The sequence below is a fragment of the Sciurus carolinensis genome, chromosome 12 (genome assembly GCF_902686445.1).
Source record: "Sciurus carolinensis chromosome 12, mSciCar1.2, whole genome shotgun sequence".
NCBI lineage: Eukaryota > Metazoa > Chordata > Mammalia > Rodentia > Sciuridae > Sciurus > Sciurus carolinensis.
The window spans coordinates 3,696,286-3,716,094 of NC_062224.1; the positions used below are offsets into that span (position 1 = coordinate 3,696,286).

The 19,809-nt window shown below is 41.9% G+C and overlaps 1 protein-coding gene across 3 annotated transcripts in view; it reads right to left on the minus strand.

Annotated features, from left to right (window-relative positions):
• Nucleotides 1–19,809, minus strand: part of Lyst (lysosomal trafficking regulator) — a 149,638-nt gene that overhangs the window by 10,979 nt on the left and 118,850 nt on the right. For all 3 annotated transcript variants that reach the window (XM_047520102.1, XM_047520101.1, XM_047520100.1), the window contains 6 exons: nt 17,533–17,673; nt 16,184–16,401; nt 12,083–12,313; nt 8,011–8,200; nt 5,104–5,240; nt 1,079–1,177 (listed from right to left, as the gene is read on the minus strand). In XM_047520102.1, the coding sequence (XP_047376058.1) occupies nt 1,079–1,177; nt 5,104–5,240; nt 8,011–8,200; nt 12,083–12,313; nt 16,184–16,401; nt 17,533–17,673 (1,016 nt within the window). The remainder of the gene's footprint in view (nt 1–1,078; nt 1,178–5,103; nt 5,241–8,010; nt 8,201–12,082; nt 12,314–16,183; nt 16,402–17,532; nt 17,674–19,809) is intronic.

The window sequence follows — 19,809 nt, forward strand, 5'->3', positions numbered from 1 at the left end:
CATGTGGGAGCTGGTTCCTCTGCAGAAATGTTCTCCCCTCTTTTCTCCACGCAGGAAACCATCCTTTAAGATCCAGCCCAAGCCAGGCTCCCTGCCTCAGGATGGCTCCTCTCCGCCTTGGAGCAGAAGCTCCACTGTCTGCCCCCTCCTTGTCCTGTCCTTCCTCATGTGCTGCCTGCATCACTAGGTCCTGGTCTCCAGTCTCTCACCCTGGAAGGGTTTCTCCTTCAGACTTCACCCAGGTCTCCCTAATATGCCAACTGGGTCTTATTACTCCTGTTTTAAACATTTTGATGGCTCCTTAGTTAAGAGACGAAAGCAATATTATAATCACATTTATATCCCAGGGATCATAGCAAAGAACTTTAATAAGGGATTAAAATGGAACAAGCAGAGATAAAGTAAGAAGACCCTGGAAGTCACTCTATACTAGGTTATAGGTTTCACCCAGCAAAATGTTTTATAATATAACTGAGAAAATTGTAATTAAAAAAAAATAGCCCAGAGAAGGTTCTAGATTAGATGATTATCACTCTAATTTGCCACTTAATTGCACCACGGACAGTTGACTCAAGAAAGGAGGCGGTAAATTAAAAGAAGATTGTAGAATGCATCTTCTTTTCTTTATAGGCAATTTCATGATTTAACTCCTGTATCTTGGAAGTTCAGTGAAAGGTTTAAAACATGTTTCTTCCATTAAGTAATAGAAATTAAGATGGGCTATTTAGATTTTGTTGTCATTTAATTTACCCAGAGAGAATGGGAATGCTTAACACTAGGGTTTCTAAGCTTGCAAATGGATCACTCTTCCTAAGCATTCAGGTGGACACTGAGAGAGAAGGCAAGCATTCCGACATCACAACAAACCTAGACAGGTCACAACCCAAAATGCTATCTGTCTCTGAGATCAAAGAGCAGGAGCCTTTACAATTATTTCCAATTTTTTTTCATGATCCTAATAAACCTAAATTTAAAGAGTTAGATTTGTGACCTTTCACATTTTAAGAGCTAGCGTGGGGAAAAGATCAAAGACTGACACAGAACGAATGCCCCTTCACAAGGGCGCCGGGGGGCCTACCGTGCTGCTGGTGAACCTGTTCGTGTAAGCCGTGATCACACCGCACTTGCTCCCGGTGAAGAGCTGGCAACCGTCGGGCACCCACGCACAACTAGTCACCTTTGAAAGGGACAAATCAAAGAACATCACTTCTTAAGATTGTGAGAAGTGCTTCCACTTTTCTGACAACTATTTAAAAAATTATACAATCACAAAATTTCAGGTAAATGTTTTACTTGAGAAGACTGGACTTGTATCAGATATAATGGCACTTTCTGTAACTTTAAATCAAACATTTAAAACTTCTTTAAAAAAAAATAAAATAAAAAAAAATAAAACTTCTTTTCAGATCAAAAGGTATACTAATGCCCCTGTGGTCATCTGTTCCCCAGAAGCTCAACTCCATGGTCCAGGGCAGGTGAGATCCAAGCTTGAAGGGAAATGTGTGTGTCTCACATGTGCCTGATTTTTTACTTTCACACATTTCTCTCCTTTTTTTTTCCTGGTGGAGAACCAGAGTGCATCTAACCAGAGGCATTGCTTCTACCAGTTCTACAGGTCGTAGCGTAGAAGTAAACATAAGCGTGAAGAGAGAAGCTGGGATTACTCTTTTGGTGCAAAATTCTTTGGTCCTAGGTGGGAGGGTACCATTCAAGCCCAGCTCCACTCTCCATGTGACCTGACAAGCCTCCTGTGGGCCCCGCTGACACCCAGTGTCTGTCCACAGCATTTGCCCACAACTGCTCCGCTCCCATGGCACCTTTGCTTCAGTCCACAGTCCCTCCCCACTTCACTAAGAAGGTGGAGGTCATCAGCCACCGGCCACTTCCTCTTCTGCCCTCTGCACCTTTGTGCAATTTCGAGTCTCCTCCTGATTCACAGGAGGAACGGCCTCTGATTTCAAGCCAATCCCTGCCTATCCCCATGACTCCTCAGAACACCTGTCCTTACATCTTCAAACCATCTATTCCTGGACCTGCAAAAATGTTCAAGTCTCCCGTACATTAGAAAATGACTTTCTTTGATGATGATTCTTCTTTACTCATGATAAATCATGAAGGTCTACTGGATCCAGTTTTACTTTTTTTTTTTCTTCACTATTTGTAACTATTTGTAAGTACTGATATGTCATAACTTTTATTCTTTCAAAGAGATTTACTTTAAAAAATATATAGAATAGCTGGGCGTGGTGGTGCAAGCTTCTAATCCCAGATACTTAGGAGGCTGAGGCAGGAGGGTCACAAGTTAGAGGCCAGTCTAGGCAACTTACTGGCACCCTATTTCAAAATAAAAATAAAAAGAGTTGGAAATACAGCCCAGTGCTGTAAATCCCTGGGTTCAATCCTTAAACAAATTGTATAAGCACACATACATAGAGAATAAACATGTATTATAAATGCATATAATAAAACTCATTCTGTCTTGCAATTACCATACTGATCCACTCAAGCCTTTTCTAAACCTAAAAGGACTGTGATCTTATTTTTCCTAAATTGTGAAACATTTTGCTATTTCATTGTTCTAGGAATCATTTCAACTACTCATCAGTTATTCCTAACTATGCTAAAACACCTGAACAAAATCAGAAATGGTAGACTGTCTCCTAGAAGGACAGGACAGTGAGTGAAGTGGACTGCTGTCTTTTGCTTTCCTTACTGCAGTGTCTAGAGTATGGCGTCGTCTTTCAAGAAAGCACAAAGGAAGGCTGACATGCCATTCCTGGAGTCTGCCTTCTGCTTTCACCGAACAGTTAAGAAATCAGAATTTTTCATTTTCTACCAGTAATAACAAAGAAAGTGAGAGAAAGAAGTCTCTCACAATTAGGGGACTAATCAGAAGATGATGGCAGGGAGCCAGCAGTGGCCTCGATGCTGCCGCTGATGACCACACGTGTAAGAGCTCAGAGTGAGTCTCCATGTGGTGGCCTTCCAGACAAAGTCCTCAGACTCATCAAATGAGCAAACCACATATATCCAAGGACAAAACTGAAATACGGTCTTCTGACCCCGTGAGCCAGTTCACTGAAGTACTTTATCACACAATATTTTACTACAAGAATCTAGACCACCCCTTGTTGTTAAAGACTGAGGAGAGTATTCTCTCATCTTTTATGATGCTCATATACCAAATTTTATATGACACAATATATCATATATAATACTGTATATTATTATGTTATACATAATATGTATGTTATATAATATCTCACACACACACACACACACACACACACAAACACAGAAAGACAAATACTGCAAGACATGGGTTCTAAAAGAGTCGAGCTTGTGGCAGCAGAGAGCAAAAGTGTGGTCACCAGGCTGGGTGGGAAAATGGGTGGTCCTGGCTAAAGGGGACAGAGGCTTGGTTGCACAGGATGACCGAGTTCTGGAGGCCCAATGGGTGGCATGGTGTCTGTGGTTAACAATACTTTATGTACTAGGAATTCGTTCAGTGCATCTTAAAATGTTCTTGCCATACACATGAATTGATTGTAGCAATCGTTTCATAATGTATAGCAAAACATCACATTGCACACCTTAAACATATATGTTTTATTTATCAATTTCACTTCAATAAAGCTGAAAAAAAAATAAAATCATACCATAGAAAAACAAGAACTATATTTAAAACAACCTTTTTACTTGGCAAAAACAATTTGACAAATGCTTGTCTTCATACTGGATAAGATTTATTTATGAATTGAAAAGCTTAAGGTCATTATTTCTTTGTCCTCTCTTCATATCAAGTCCATCTAATCAATTAATTAGTAATAGCCAACTCCTTAAGTAGAAGGAATCCTGGCAATGAAGGCATAAAGACTGAATGAAGAATCATGAAAGTGTATCGCTGATGTTGCTGTAGCGCTCCATGAACGGTGATAAAGATTAGATTTCATTTGTTCTTCTTCACCTTCTCGTCCGCAAGCCTAGACTGTGAAACCGGATCACGGACCGCAGCAGTGATCTCCACCTGGTCGCAATGGTTATGTCGGCATAATCACATCCAACTCCCAACACAGCAATTCCAGGAAGGAGTCTGTGGGACACAGGCTCACTCTACAGTAGTCTCTGTTTTCCTTTGTTTTGTAGACGCAGTTCCAAGGCTGGCTCGTTTTCACTGCCAGCTTTGCTGGTTATGGTTAGAACTTGCTTGTATTTGGACTTACACCTCTATCTGCATAAAATGCTTTCACGATGTAGACTGATGTTTCAAAACTAAAAAGAATACTTATAAAAACTGAAGTAAGGTTGTTTTTCACAGTCCCTTTCTTCTCTGCTCTGTCAGCTTACTGGTAAGCCAGGAAGCAAAGGGCAATGACCTCTCTCAGGTATCTACCATACCACTGCCCCCGAGTAGTTTACCTGGTTCCCAAGAGCTCAGGGAATGTAAAACATTCTGAGCACAGGAACAGGCTGGGGCTGCCCAGCGATGGATTGGAGAATGGCAGAACTTCCCATGGAAAGACAGACAGAAAGGAGGCTGTGTTCACCTCAGCCTGTGCAGCTGTGGCAGTGCTGTGCATCTCCATGGCGGTCAGGGTGTAAAATTGGAAATGTCGGAAACATTTTTATACCCACTCTTTGAGGAGTACTGTGAGTACTACTCTCCCAGTTTTAAGAGAAAGAAAGAAACCCCAGCTTGGAAAGGCCGAGTTATATGCCAAAGACCATGTGGTCAATAAGTGAGAAAGCCAGGCGCCCCCGCAGACCACAGGGCTGTGGCCAGTATTCTGCTACCTCGCCGTGCCAACCGCCCAGTCCACTTAGAAAAGTCAGGTAACCAAGATGGTGCTATGGTTACAGAAAACGACCTAGTGACAGGGCAAGTGGACAGGGATGAAAGCAGAGCCAGTTCTGATCAAAGCTGGTGCTGAGAGGGCCACGGCGACCACCCTCTCTCGACAAGGAAGCAGGTGGAGAACAATGGAGGGCACAATTCAAAGAACGGGGCGGACACCAATTCTTCCAGACACTGCCTGGAGCCAGCCTGGCTCCTTTGGAAAGCATGGTATTTAATCACTCTGAAGTGCTGCACAGGATAGTTACCTGGTACTGCTGTGAGCTCTGTATGAAGTTCACTGGCGGCTCGCTTTGCTTACTCTTCAACCTTAAGACATTATCAGCATATCCCCAACTCAGGATGGCCGACCACTGAATGTCAGTACTGTTCATGCTTCTCACACCTCAAGGAGGAGGAGGAGAAAGAAAATACCAAAAGGTCACTTCTCAGTGGTTACGTGGCAGCCCCCCGAAAAAGGCAGGTTAAAGCCTAAAGAAGTTTATATAAAACACAATGACAGTCAAATGCACTTGATTCCTCTTCTGAGACACCATACCTTAAACAGCAACAGCAAAACTATTTAAATAACTTTCTAGATACCCAGTGCTGAAAGGTCAGTATAACAACTTTTAACGTTAGCAAGAGAACTCTGCTAGGAGAGAAGACACATCCACCTGGTGAGAGGATGCGACCCTGTCAGCTGTAGGATGCAGCAAGGCAGACCTTCATTCTAGGGGCTTCACTGTTTTTTATTTTAACAACACAGTATTGAGCCCTTTTGGCATAAAGATTTAGAAATTTTGACCTCCTTTCTCAGTACTGTTTGTAATTCATGGTTTGTTGCTATAATGGTAAATGCAGTGTAAATGGGACTGTCCTTGAAAACTGCAATGCTTTAAAACTAGTTTAAGGAATTTTAAGAAGAGAGAAGTGCTGCCTGCCTCCTAGTACTTAGCAGGACACCCAGCATACAGACATATAGGACAGATATTTCTCAAATGAATCAACAATACACTGGAAATATAATTCACAGATTTCTTTTTGTTTTGTGACTGTAATAACCAAATATAGGCATCCATTTCACAACAAAGGAACTGGGATATACTCACAAGGTACAAGCTCCTCTAAATACAAGTTGCTAGAAAAAGGAGCCTGCTATCGTAAGTCTTGTGTCTTCTCATTGTCCATCAGAACACCCAGCCTGTGGCAGGTGCTCAAGAAACCAGGTTTCTCACTGGCAAGTTTTCTTTGCAGAAAAACAAAACAAAACCCCAACAACTTCATCTAACACAGCAATGGCTCTTAAAAGGAGTTTGCAAGAAAATTCCTTTTTCAGCACATGTAGGCCTAGACCCAGGAATTCTGATGCTGATGCAGCGTGTCTCATGGGGGACCCGAGCCAGTGCTTTGGAAAAATCACTTCAGGCAATTCTAAGACATGGTTTTCAAGAAACTTGCCTGTATCAGCCTTAAAATCACCTGTTAGCTGTCAGAGTGTGTTACGCGTGTATAACCAAACAGCTCTTCCGTGTCAGTGCCGAGTGTGTCCAGCTGTGCCGAAGCCCCTAACCCACCTGCAAGCTGCAGTCTCCTTCAGCCAATGGCCTCTGGAACGTCTATGTGGACTGCTGCATGCCAGGTTCATGCGGTGAACACTGAGAGTCCCTGGCCCAGGCTATCTAGCATCCAATGACCACTTACTAAACACTCAGGACGAGCCCTCTGCTAATCATTCCTGTACATCATTTCTTTGAATCCTCACAGTAAATTACCCTGGGACAGAAGAAATTTTGTTTCCCCCATTTTTAGGACAAAAGCCAAGATGTGAAAAAAAGTCAGGATGCAAAAAGCATGGAGTAACTTTCCCCAGGCCACACGGCTAGTGGTTAGCAGAGCGGGGGCACGGACTCTGGGCACTGTGCTTCCAGAGCTCACACCTGCACACACTCCTCTGCACACACCGAGGCTCTGATGATGCCAAGCACAGCGTGTGGGGAAGCCTGGGGCAAGGAGAATAAATAGCTAATGAGGAAACACAGTCAGGGCTTGGGTCTGCAGTGGCACAAATAGGAGGCTGAGAATTACATCGAACACATTTATATCCAGGAATGCTAAGTGATAAGACAAACAGAGATAAACCCTGGTCTACTCTAATTTCTTTAAAGGTAAATCATTTACACATTTTAGTATTTGAAGCCTTATTAGCAGCAAATTAATTGTAACACTTCATAATTAGTGCAACACCCTAGTGAGAATAAACCACTGACATCCCCATCATTAAGATCAAGCAGTCTGAGCTGGGCCTGACATGCCAACCCGAGAAGAAATGGCACGCACCCGCCCCATTCCTACCAGCTATAAGAACTATCCTTCATTTTATGGCAGAATAAGAGTGAGCCTGAGAAAACCAGGGGCCACGCAGCACATGTAACTCCTTTAGGTGACCTGTTTGGTTTGGGTGCTGGCGCCGTGTACCGTGGTGCTAGAGAAGGCTGCCGGCAGACCTCTCCTGAGGAGCAGCGTGCCTGGAAGGTAAACTTAAATGGCAACAGTGTGACCTGCCCTTGGGCATCAGGTCACAGCTGGCTCTCAGGCAGTCTTCTCAGCGCCCACACCTGGGCCTCCTGGGTGGGGAAATCCTAATATGGAAGGACCGAGGGACTGCTTCAGCAGAGAATGTCGCTACTTTCCCGGTCTAGGGGACTCAGGCACGCACGTCCTGCTGCACAGCACTCTTCATATGCCCCTGTCACCGACTGGCACTGAGGATCAGAAAAGCCCCACTTTGCATCCATTCATGTTTCAAAGCCGCCTTCCACAGCTCTCCTACTTCCTTTGGTCTATTCTCCTTGTGGTTTAAACCTGTGGCTCCATCTGCTGAGGTTGAGACCTGTCTTCTAGATACATGTCTACTGCAGGGCTCAAGGGGCTTTCACCCTGTGAGCATGGACATTTATCCTTGTCTCTTTCCAATTCCTCCTTTCATTTTAAATGGTACTGCATTTAATTCTATCTTTTTTCACATATGTTGCATTAAGTAACTGCACATGCAAGTAGAGTTTTTCACCAAGGACTGAGAAAACTTTAGAAGTCACCCAAAACAGCAGCACAGTTGAGCAGAAAATATTCTAATGAAAGATGTCCCCAGAATGGTTTTTACTGTTTTATTTTACCTTGTTCCTTGCTGTAAGTCATCAGAAGACAGAAATTTCGGGACAAACCGCAGATTGCCCTGGTAGGCAGCGCCTGGAGAGAACCAAATCGTTCTCCGTGGGGCTGGCTGAAGCAGACCACAGGCACAGGAGCACTCGGGGAGCCCACGTACTCCCCCCACTTTAAGCCTCTGATCCACGACAAAGGGCTCTACAACCAAGGAAAGGGAAAATTGTGACTTTTAAAAAGGCGGTGAGTACAGAATTATTTCTACTTTGATTCTAAACAAAGCAAGAGAAAACAATCTGATCCTAAGTTCTTTGAGGGCAAGAAGTATTTTTCATATTTTTACTTCCCTAGGCTTAGCAGGTAGGAACGTGTTCCTTATTTGATTTTTATTCTGTGGCTCTGGCCTAGCCTGCATGAAAATTTCTGGCTAATAATTAAAAATTCCTTGAAAACAAAGTTTACTATGGCATAGTTCTTTCAGGCTAGCTGAAATACCTAAGCTAAAGCTGATGCCTGTAGGGGACTGTAACTGGAAGATAAGCTGAATGTACACATGACAGCTAGAAATTCAGACCACGTGTGGCACAGACAAGCACACTTGACCATGAGCTCCTGGAAGACAGGGCCACCACTGACTGGTCCATGTGCCTGGGATCGGAAGCTTCTCCGTGGATGCTTGGGGAGCGAATGGAAAGGGCTTATCAGTGGGGCCCATGGAGAGGACCAGAGTGCTCAGTCCTCCAGAAAGTTTTGGAGAACAAAAGCACCATCCCAGAGCAGAAGTGGTGGGCTCAAAGAAAAGCAGGATAGGGACACAGACAGATGGGGAAGAGGTAGATAGGGACACCCGTGCCTGCCCATGAATGGTGACCAGACCTTTCCTCTGTTCCCAGTGGAAACCTGTGTGGAGAGGAAAGGTAAGGAGGGAAGAACCAGGTCCTTGAAGCATCTCTCCCACCATCTCTGCTCGTTCCATGCTCTTTTTTTTTTTTTTTTTATTGTTTTAGACTCTACTAATCTTTTATTCTTCAATGGCTTTTATCTGTTGTAGACATTTACTAGTTATTTTACTTTCAACTTTTCAAAGGACGTGCTATGTAAATCTAATAAAAATAACACTAAGCAAATTTCAGTCATTTCCACACACACACACACACAAAAACCTGTAAATATTTTCAGTGCAATTTGCTTATGTAATTTTCCAAATGAATGAAAAAAAAAAAAAAAACCTGGCATCACTGATTATCTTTTTAAAAATGCATACCAGTTAGGGGCTGTACTGTTTCTGTTAGACCATTAATGGGGCAGTGTTTTGTTTTGCGATGGGGTCTCACTATGTTGCCCAGGCTGGTCTCTCTAACTCCTGGGCTCAAGAGATTCTTCCCTTCTCAGTCTCCAGGGTAACTGGGACAAAAGACACAGGCTATCACACCCAGCTTCATATATAGCTTCATATATATGCCACTTCATATAAGTGGCATCCAGTGATCTGAACAGTGAGCACCTCTGGGAAAGCTGAGAAGCTTCAGGAACACTCACATGGGGACTGAGCGGTCAGCATCGGGTTTTCTGAGAATCTTTCTTTTTTTGGTGTAGGTGATCAAACTCAGCCTCAAGCATACTAGGCAAGTCCTCTAAACTAAGCTACATCCCCAGTCCTTCATATTTTTTATTTTGAGACAGTTTTGCTAAGTTGTTGAGGCTGGCCTTGAACTTGCAATCCTCCTATCTCAGTCTCCCAGGTCGCTGGGATTATAAACGTGTGTCACTGCACCCAATCAAGCTCTCTTTTGTGAGTCTTTAGCCTATGAATGCTGAAATTGAGAAAAAGTGGTACTAAGTTCTAGCAACTTATCACTCGTAAGTCCTTGCCCCAAAAATCCTTTCATGTGAATTGCAGAGTTAAACTTTTGTTTTTCAATTACATACAAAGACCCATGGCAACCACTTTATATTACAGTTAGCAGGAAGGAAGAAATGCTTCTCATATAGCTCTGATTGTTTTTAACTACCACAATTAACTGAAATTCACAGAAGTGACAGATCATTCTGCTGATCCCTTAAGCCACTGGGTTTCAGAGCTTGTGGCCTGGGTCTAAACTCAGTGCAGAAACCAATTGAAGGCCACGGAGAGTCCCTGTGGAAGCTCTCAAAGTGCTTCAAATACAGAGCAGCATTGGCATAAATGCTATTACATGTCAGCCAGAAGTAAAGACAAGTCAAACACTAAAGAACTTGCAACTGAGAAGTTGTTATTTTAAGAAATAGTAAGTGTCCATAGCCAGCCAGACACCATCCTACGGGCTGGGGACACTGTGATGAGCAAGACAGAGTCCTTTCCCAGGGAGCTGCAGTCGAGTAGGGATGGGGGACAGCGAGTAAACAAACACGTAGATGGTACGTGCTGGGAAGCAGAGCCTCGGGGAGCAGTGACAGCTGCGGCTTCCTATGGGGTTAGATGACTCTCCGGGGAGACTCTGGGCAGAGACCTGGAGGCAGTGAGGCCAACCGGGTCCTCCTGGGATGGGCCATTCCAGGAGGCGGCGGACAGGGTGAGGGTCCTGAGGCGGCAACAAGGCAAGCTGGTACCACGTCCCACCGCCAGCAGACACACCGCCAAACCCCATACATAGGCCAACTTAGGATGGCTTGTTAGCAATAAGTACAATAGTAAATCAGGTGGCACTTATAATTTTAAGACTCATACTGTTAAATTATTTTGACCAGAAAAAGTAATGGATTATTGTTAAAAAAAAGCAATTAAGATAATTATAGCAGCTAAAATGATTTGTAAGTCTTCAAAAACACCAATAAAAACACATCTTTCTAACACAAAAAACAACATTGTGATCTGGTTGTGCCAAAACAATAGTGTCTATCATATTAATGTTTTTTTAATTGAATTTTACTAGTTGAATGAGTTCTGTATTTAACATGCAAATCTGACGTGTGCAAGCATAAAGAATCTATACCTAGTGTTCTATCTGACATATTTAAGCCATAATATTATATAAAACTTTGTCAAAACAAGGTTTGTGGAGTCTCCTCTGAAGATGGGCCGTGGCTTCCTGCAGCTGCAGACCCCTGCTGGCCTCCTCTTTAAGGGTCTCCCTTCTTCCTGTTGCATTTTCACTGGCCTCCTGCAAACTTCAGTACTCCACAATCCAAGTTCCACCACCTCACACTGCTTTGATATGAAGAACTTAATTGAAGATTAAAATCCATTTTACTTCTAAGGCTTGTTTCTTTATTTTTCTATTTAAAAAAAAAATTATACCTACTTCCTATTGTTAGAGGCTATGTTTTTTATCATTACAGTTTGGGGAGGCCCAAGGACTGTGTAAAGTTCCCCAGCAAGTGTGAACCAAAACAGCCACACCTCTGGCCAGGGCTCTTTTGATAGTGGTGGTGCTGGGGATTGAACTCAAGACCATGGGCAAGCTAGGCAGGGGTTCTACCACGAAGCCATATGCCAGCCCTTAAGCTGTGGCTTGAGACGAGAACAACAGGACCAGCCTATGTGTCTCCATGGGCATCCTCACGTGCTGGCTGAGCACCAGTCTCCAGGGCTCCTCTCCTCCTATTATGTCACACTCTGCAAAGCTGTCCCTCGTTGTTTTTTTGGTACCAGGGATTGAACTCAGTGGCACTTAAGCACTGAGTCCACATCCCCGGCCTTTTTTGTATTTTATTTAGAGCCAGGGCTTCACTAAGTTGCTGAGGCTGACTTGACTCATGATCCTGCCTTAGCCTCCCGCGCTGCTCGGATTACAGGAGTATGCCCCTGTGCCCGGCTAAAGCTTTCCCTCTCAGAATGAAACCCTTCCCTGTCTCCCCCGAGGGAGGCCGCAGTCTGACATTACCAGTCCCTCCCACTGAGCTCTCCGTCACTCCTTCCTGTCACTGGCACAGCACTCACCACACGCTGCTACTGCTTTAGCTGCCCGAGTCTGTCCTGCAGGGCTGTTCACAGCCAGGACCATGCTATTTATTTCTGTGACTCCAGAGCCCACTCCAGACTGCCTGGAACCATAGCAGTCCAATCAGGTTTTGCTGAATAATACTGAAATATGAGTGACATACCGGACAAGTAATTTCTTTGACCTGCTCCCGGGTCTCCCTGAAAGCAAACTGCACTAACAGCCCCACGGCAGCTGGGAGCTCTCCTTCAATGTTGAGTTTGGCTCCAGGTCTGCTGGCGTGGGCCGTGTGGAACAGCTGACGAGGGGTCTGCCCATAGGTTTTTATCATGGTCTCTAGGGCTCGTCTCTGAACTGGATCTTCAACTGCAGAGACATCCATTCCAAAATATGTCTGCAGAGTGAAAGAGCAAAAGAACACAAGACATCGTATAAGCAAGACTTGGCATGATGCCAAAGGGAAACCACAATCAGTTTTATTCTTTAGGCAATGGCTTACTCCTATTTCAAATGCAAATGATTTAAAGACATTTTTGGTCAGGTTAGCTATCTATTAATGGTCTAAGATAAAAGTAAGAATAATTAATGTTTCTAAATGGGTGAACAAAAACAATGTCTCTTGTCTGATTGATGCTAATTAGGTGTGTTTATAAAACCATTTTAATTTAATGCTTGAGCATATCATACAAGATTTCATATGTAATATGAAATTGCTAAAGAAGTTGCTGTCCAAAGTAACATATAAGAAAAGGAAAAACTGAAGTTAAAACAATGAAAATTACAAGTGGACCTAGTGAGCAGCAGTGAGAGCCCCAGGCCTGTTGATGAAAGGGGTGCTATTTTGCATTTATTTCTTGGTGTGGCTGCACTTCAGGGTCATGTGGAGATGTTATGCATTCACTCCTTGCCACGGAAGCTAGTGGCTGGCACCAGACCTGCCATATGCTGTGCATACCCAAGTGGACAGTCTAGCTTTTGGCATTAAATCAGTCACAGAAACTTCAACAACATCTGGGTAATAACATTTCCATAAGCACCAAAATAAAATGCCAAAGACACTTCACGTCAAAGAATCTTCATTGTTACTGCCTTCACTCTCTACCCCCAGCACCAGGGATCAAATAGTTACTGCAAATGCCTGTCCAACCAGGGCCATTCACAGGGCTGCTTGCCTGCAGGTACTCAATAAAATCAAATGAGTGCTTTTAAAATTTACTTTAAAATTGTGCTTCTTTACATTCTGTGCTATCAGTTTCTAAGAGAGCCCGGAGTAATAGTGAATGATGAATTAAGGAAGGTAAAAGGCATTTCTCTATGCCTTTTGGAAAAAAGTCAACATTTGTACTTAATTGTATGGTAGTCATTATTCTATTAGGAATTTGATTCCTCACATAAGAGACTGGTGTTGTTATTCACACTTTACAAAAGTGTACATTTAGGCAGAGAGGTTAAGCTATCTGCCCACGGTCCCATGAGTGGCGGAGTCACAGAGTGGGGATCTGAACTCAATTCTGAATTCAAAGTTATGCACTTAATCACCACACTGCCCCATGAACTGAATTTTATTAAGTTCTTAGAACAATAGTATAAACTCTATCCTTTTTCAAATACTAAAGACCCAATGAATTAGTGAAAAACCTCCCAGTCAGATGAAAACTTCCTTGTATGTTTCAGTCTTCAGATAGTTTTTTCCCACATACTTTTAATGTGAATTTTATTTAAGAATAACTGAAAAGTGGGTGCAAGATTATAGGCACAGAGTATACTGAGATTAATGTCAAAATTCCCAACTGCTCTAAAAGTTGCATTTTAGGATCAAATATGAATGAAGCTCAAAAATTATATCTGAACCTTTCATTTGGTGCTCAATGGGATTCAGGACATGTTACCCCAAAACACAGCACCTAGGCACACTGAATGTTTCAAGCTGGAGGAAGGACTCTCTGATCTTCCCCTGAAGCTGATCATAAAACCCAGAAAGGGTTTTCTGGCCTTCCCTTGAAGGGTCAGAAGACCCTCTCGTGAGAGGTGCCCTTCCTCCCCTGGAGGAGGGGAGCATCCTTGGCTCCACAATCAGGGTAGAGGGCACACAGAGAGGATGGAGTCAAAGGGCCTCATGATTTCCCCCAGTTCCTTGCACTTGGCTCAGACTTCTTTTATCCTATTTCTCCATGATGCTTCCCTCTTTATCAAACCCAGCATAAAAACACTCAGGTTTAACCACTTTTGGGGTCTTCATTTGCTTAATGTTCTCATGTCACATAAACTTCATATGAGAGAAATCTGTATGCCTTTCTCTTGTTAACTTTTTATTCCAAAGGTCTCGGTCAATGCGCCCAGGATGAGTAGAAGGAAAAGGTATTCTTCCCCCTCTGTTACTGTTCTGTATAAAATTATTATTCTCCTTTTTCAAAATAAACTTTCCCAAAGTGTATATCTTCTATTGGAATAGTCCATAAGTCTGTCTTATTCTCTCTTCCAGACTATAAATCTCTGAAGGAATTTCATTTTATATTACCTTGGAGGTACCCAAAATAATAATACAGAGCAAACGGACTAAAGAGAATTTTATTTTTAGACTACTTTTTGGAATGAGTCTCTGGCTTAATAAACAAGCATAGGTGTAGAGGTGTTTGCGCATTTTAGCTGTATTTGTTATAAAACACTTGTAGATTTGTCACAACCCATGGAGAACATTACAGTTGGATATGAAGTCCAAGATCAGTCTACTTCCACCTGCTGATTTTAAAGTTAGGGAAGTCATGAGGTTAAATATCATATTCAGTGAACTAATAGTTAATCTCTGGACTTGTATTGAGGGACCCCTAGGCAGCATCAGGAAATATTGTTATCATCATTTGCTTTTTTAACTTTCTGCTTCTGGAGACATTTCCTTAAACAGGCATCAGAGGAATCCCTCTTCCACAGCAGGGTAGACCCATCTACCCCACCTTTCCTCCTAACCCCACCTACTCTCGATACCTCCTGCACCTCAAAGCCTAGCAAGAGAAATGTTTCTTGAGTAGATAAGATTTTCAAAATAAAAGGCTAGTCTATTCAACAACATAAAAAAGTACATGTAAAAAGTGTTACAATTATACTTCTAGGAAATTAAAGAAATAACCTCAGGTATATTAAACAGATTCTCACTAAATATCCAGCAGCATACTGGAAAAAATAAATTACTATACGGTCATACTTTGGAATAGTAAGTAGCCATTAAAAATCACATGGACACAAGGCCCTGGGTTCGATCCCCAGCACCCCAAAAAAACAAAAAGAAAAAAAAAATCACATGGAATGATACCATGTGACTAATTTAAAACTGTACTGTACCCCAACTGCACTAATATTATTATACTACTGGAATGATACGCAGGTATAGGAAAAAGTCTGGAAGGTGGTTTTCATATTTATCTTGGGATGGTGACATCAAGTTTTATTTTTAAACTTCTTCCTTTTGCTAGTCTGTATTTTGCAATTTTCCTAACAAGGCACATGCACTGTTTCTGGAATGAGGAAAAATAATGTTTTCAAACAGAGCATGTACGTAGGAGAGTGTGCAGAAAAGAGTTAACATGGCAAGCTGACTGTTCTCCTTGGAAAGATCTGCTCGCCAGGTGGCCCATGGCTGGCGTCTGGGAACTTGGCAGTCAGATCCCTCCACCACTCCCGAAGCGATGAGCATGGCCCACAGTGCCTAAATTGTACAATGCTATGTGTGCTGAACGCTTGCTCTTCTCTGGGAGTCTGGAGCTCCAGCATGTGCAGGCAGATGGAGCCTCTGTGAGCAGCCCCCTAAAGACCCTGGTGCTCAGTCTCTGGTGAGCCTCCTGGCAGACGATGCTTTGCGTGCATCACAATTTGCTGCTGGAGAAGCGAGTGTGTTCTTGTGCTTCTCCAGGAGGAGACTGGTGGAGGTTCATGCTGGTTTCCCCCAGACTGTGCCCTGTGTTCCTCTTCTCTTTGCTGACTTGGCATTGTACCCTTCCCCATAACAAACCTGATTTGCATGATAAGTCCTTAAGTCAACCTAGTAAATCATTGAACCTGGGGGTGGTCCTGAGGAACCCTTAACAGGCACCTAAGACATGTTTTTTAAAAGATGAAATATTAAAAGCTCAAAGATCTTGGGTAACAATAATAACAAATTAGTGTAATTGCCAATTCTGTTTGATAACTTGGGTATTTTAAAGAAATAGCCTACCAGCTAACTAAAATACTCAGGTTTTTATATGTGCAGATTATTTCAAGAGTCACTTACAGCAGGATGGAAAACATTGATGGCTTGGACAGAAGCCTTCCCCTTCTGCTTGTACCCGAACACCAAGTCAATCCAGTGACAGATGTTCTGGGACACGTGGTCAGACTCCAGAGCCTGCCGGTGGATGAGGATGAAAAGGCGAGGATCGTTTCGAGCCCACGGGGGAAGGTTGACATGATTAACCCGTTCACCATTCTGGCGCACACCAAAATCAAAACCTAAACGAGAAGGTTAAGAGCAGTGTTCAACTTGCCGAAGCATGCTTCTTCAGCACACAGAGCAGGCCTCAGGAGTTCTTGGCATCAGTGGGCGTGTGCTCCAACCAGCAAGGAGCGCTGACCTTCTCAGTAACAAACACCACTGCTCACTCACTTTCTCGTTTATGGAGAGGGCTATGTGCATAGATGCTGTCCTCGGTAAACTTAGGACAACTTGATCCACGTACCACTTGGATAAAGAAAAAGTAAAAAAAACACTAACTGCAAATATTAAGTTCTCATTCATCAAATCTTCAGATGTGAAAAGTGCTGGAATATCTGGTCAACTGTAAACTTGATCAAAATCAAACTAAAGTTTCAAATAAGCATTTCTGGGTTTTTGGTATTAACATTTAAATAAATTTATTTAATAAGTTAAGATTATTTAAGAATACTTAGTAAATATTAGTATTCTGTACTTTGAAAAACCCAACCAATACAAAAGTACACACAATTCTAGAAATAAACGGTCAGAGTCTACTAATTTCATGGTATATCTGTTCTGATTTCATTACTACTATGCACTGCTGTGCCAATGAAGTAATACCAGCACGTGGAATACCAGGATTCTTCTAGGACATGAATGGGCTGATATCTGACTGTCCCCTTAGTCTGTTAGCACAATAAAAAAATCCTTATAAATGTTTATTAAAAAAAAAGGTCCTAAAATAAACACCTTTGAATAGAAATGTTTTTGTGCTACATTTTTATGAACAGAAAAACTGAACAACAGAACAAAAATTAAAAAGAACCTTTTGAAAGCTGAGTAAGATCCCTACACAACTGAATTGCTGTTTACTTCTTGATTGTGCACGAATACAGTGAGAAGGATCTTTTTTCACCAATTCTAAAAGCGTCTTGAAATGATACAATGTGCATTGTAAATTGAGGGCTTACATAAAGTACACATAGGGTGGGCGGGGGCTGTCTGTGAGCTCCCAGTTGCTCTAGAAAGCAGCCAGGGCCAGTCTTGGAGGTCCTGGCCGTAGCACCTGCAGCGCTCCAGGAGCTCAGGGTGTGGATATTTTAATTTCTGGAAAATGAAAACATTATCACACACAGAAGCACAAGTTATAATGATATGCTCTGTACCTTCACGGTTAACTAAGAACTCGGGAAGATAGAAAAACTCTGGGATAAGCTCCTTCACGTCTGTCATGGATTCAAAAGACGAGAGGCGCCAAGTTGTATTTGTAGAATGAAAAGTTCTGTCTGGAATGTCAAAACTTTGATCTACAAAGAAATACAAATAACACAGTTAAGACACAGAGACTTAATTTCATTTGAAGCCTGTCATAACTTTTGTTACTTCAAAAAGATTAAAATAATGCTCATTTTTGTTTGTTCAGTTTAAGAGATAATCTATATCCTGGAAAATAAACATTTCCATAAATAATTTTCCATTATTTTTCATCTACATCATGCTTTTATAATATACATAACTAGGTAAATTTATATCATTTATATCATTTAATTGATTACTATCATTTACCCAAGTAGAATAAAAGTTCCATAAAAGCAGGAGCCTGGCGTCACCCACACTAACACATAATTGACACACAATAGTAATTTCTTTACTGAGTGAATGAGTTATAAAGATGGAAAACTACAGATTTTGAAGATTTTCCCATATATTTGTTGGCCATTTGTATTTCTCTTTTGAGAAGTGTTTAGTTCTTTTGCTCCTTTATTGAGTTATTTTGTTTTTTGGTGTTAAGTCTTTTGAGTTCTTTGTATTTTATGGATATTAATCCCCTGTTGGAGGAGAAGCTGGCTCTCATTTCTTTGCTGAGCAGCTTTTTAAATTGATGTCACTCTGATTACTGATTCTAGGTTTTAATTCTTGTGTTTTATGCCTGCACTGATATGTTGGAGTGTTGAACTTATGTTTTCCTCTAGCAGTAAGAGAGTTTCCGGACTAATTCTTAGGTCTTTGATCCACTTTTTTCAGGGGGGTGGTTACTGGGGATTGAACTTGGGGGCACTCGACCACTGAGCCACATCCCCAGCCCTATTTTGTATTTTATTTAGAGACAGGGTCTCACTGAGTTGCTTAGCACCTTGCTAAGGTTGCTGAGGTTGGCTTTGAACTCACGATCCTCCTGTCTCTGCCTCCCAAGTCATTGGGATTACAGGCATTCGCCGTCACACCTGGCTTTGATCCACTTTGAGTTGACTTTTGTGCAGGATGAAAGATAGGGATCTAGTTTTATTCTTCTATATATGGATATTCAGTTTTCCCAGTACCATTTGTTAAAAAGGCTATTCTTCCTCTGACATATATTTCTGGCACCTTTGTCAAGTATCAGATGCCTGTGTCTACATGGATTTGTCTCTGTGTCTTCAATTCTATTCCACTGGTGTTCTGGGCTGTTCTGATGCCAACACTATGCTTTTCCTGTTACTAGAGCTCTGGAGAAAAGGTGAGGTCCCGTACTGTGATGCCTCTGCATCATTCTTGTTGCTCAAGATTGCTCTGGCTATTCTGGGTCTTTTATTCTTCCAAATGAATTTTGGGACTTTTATTTTTCTTGTTCTTGAAGAATAGCATTGTTATTTTTATGGGGGTTGCATTGAATCTGTATAAAGCTTTTGGATGGCCAAAAAATACATGAAAAAATGTTCAACATTCCTAGAAATGAGAGAAATGAAAACCAAAATTCACTGAGATTTCATTTCACTCCAGTTAGAACAGCGATCATCAAGAACACAAATAATAATGAACACTGGCAAGGATGTGGGAGAGAAGGTACACATACATTGTTGGTGGGACTGCAAATTAGTACAACCACTCTGAAAGTAGTATGGAGTTTCCTCAAAAGATTTGGAATGACTCAGCTACGCCACTTCTTGGTATTTATCCTAAAGAACTAAAGTCAGCATACTATGGTGATATGGGACATCAATGTTTATAGCAGTGTAACCAGGTGCCCAGATGAATGGATAAAGAAAATGTGGTGTATATACACAGTGGAGTTTTACTCAGCTACAAAGAAAAATGAAATTATGGTATTTGCTGGTGTTTTAAAATAATCACAAGGTTAAAAATCTTTAAAAAGTGAAGTACATACACTTTAAAATCAGGTCAAATTTTATGGTTTATAAAATATATCTCAATTTTTAAAAAGTGAACTGCATTTTTATAAGCAGACAATTTTAAACTGAAGTTAAAAACTGAGATAACAGCAAGATGATTTCATGTACTAGAGCTGAAGACTTTGAGGAAGTGCTTTCATGTACTTTGAGGAAGACTTTGGTGAAGGAATGAATAGAATTCCTGTGGTTTCATTGGTTTCAGTAAGTTCTCAAGAAGTCAGAAACAAACAAAAGATTTCTTTGTTCTGATGACCTAACAGACTTTGCGTGCAG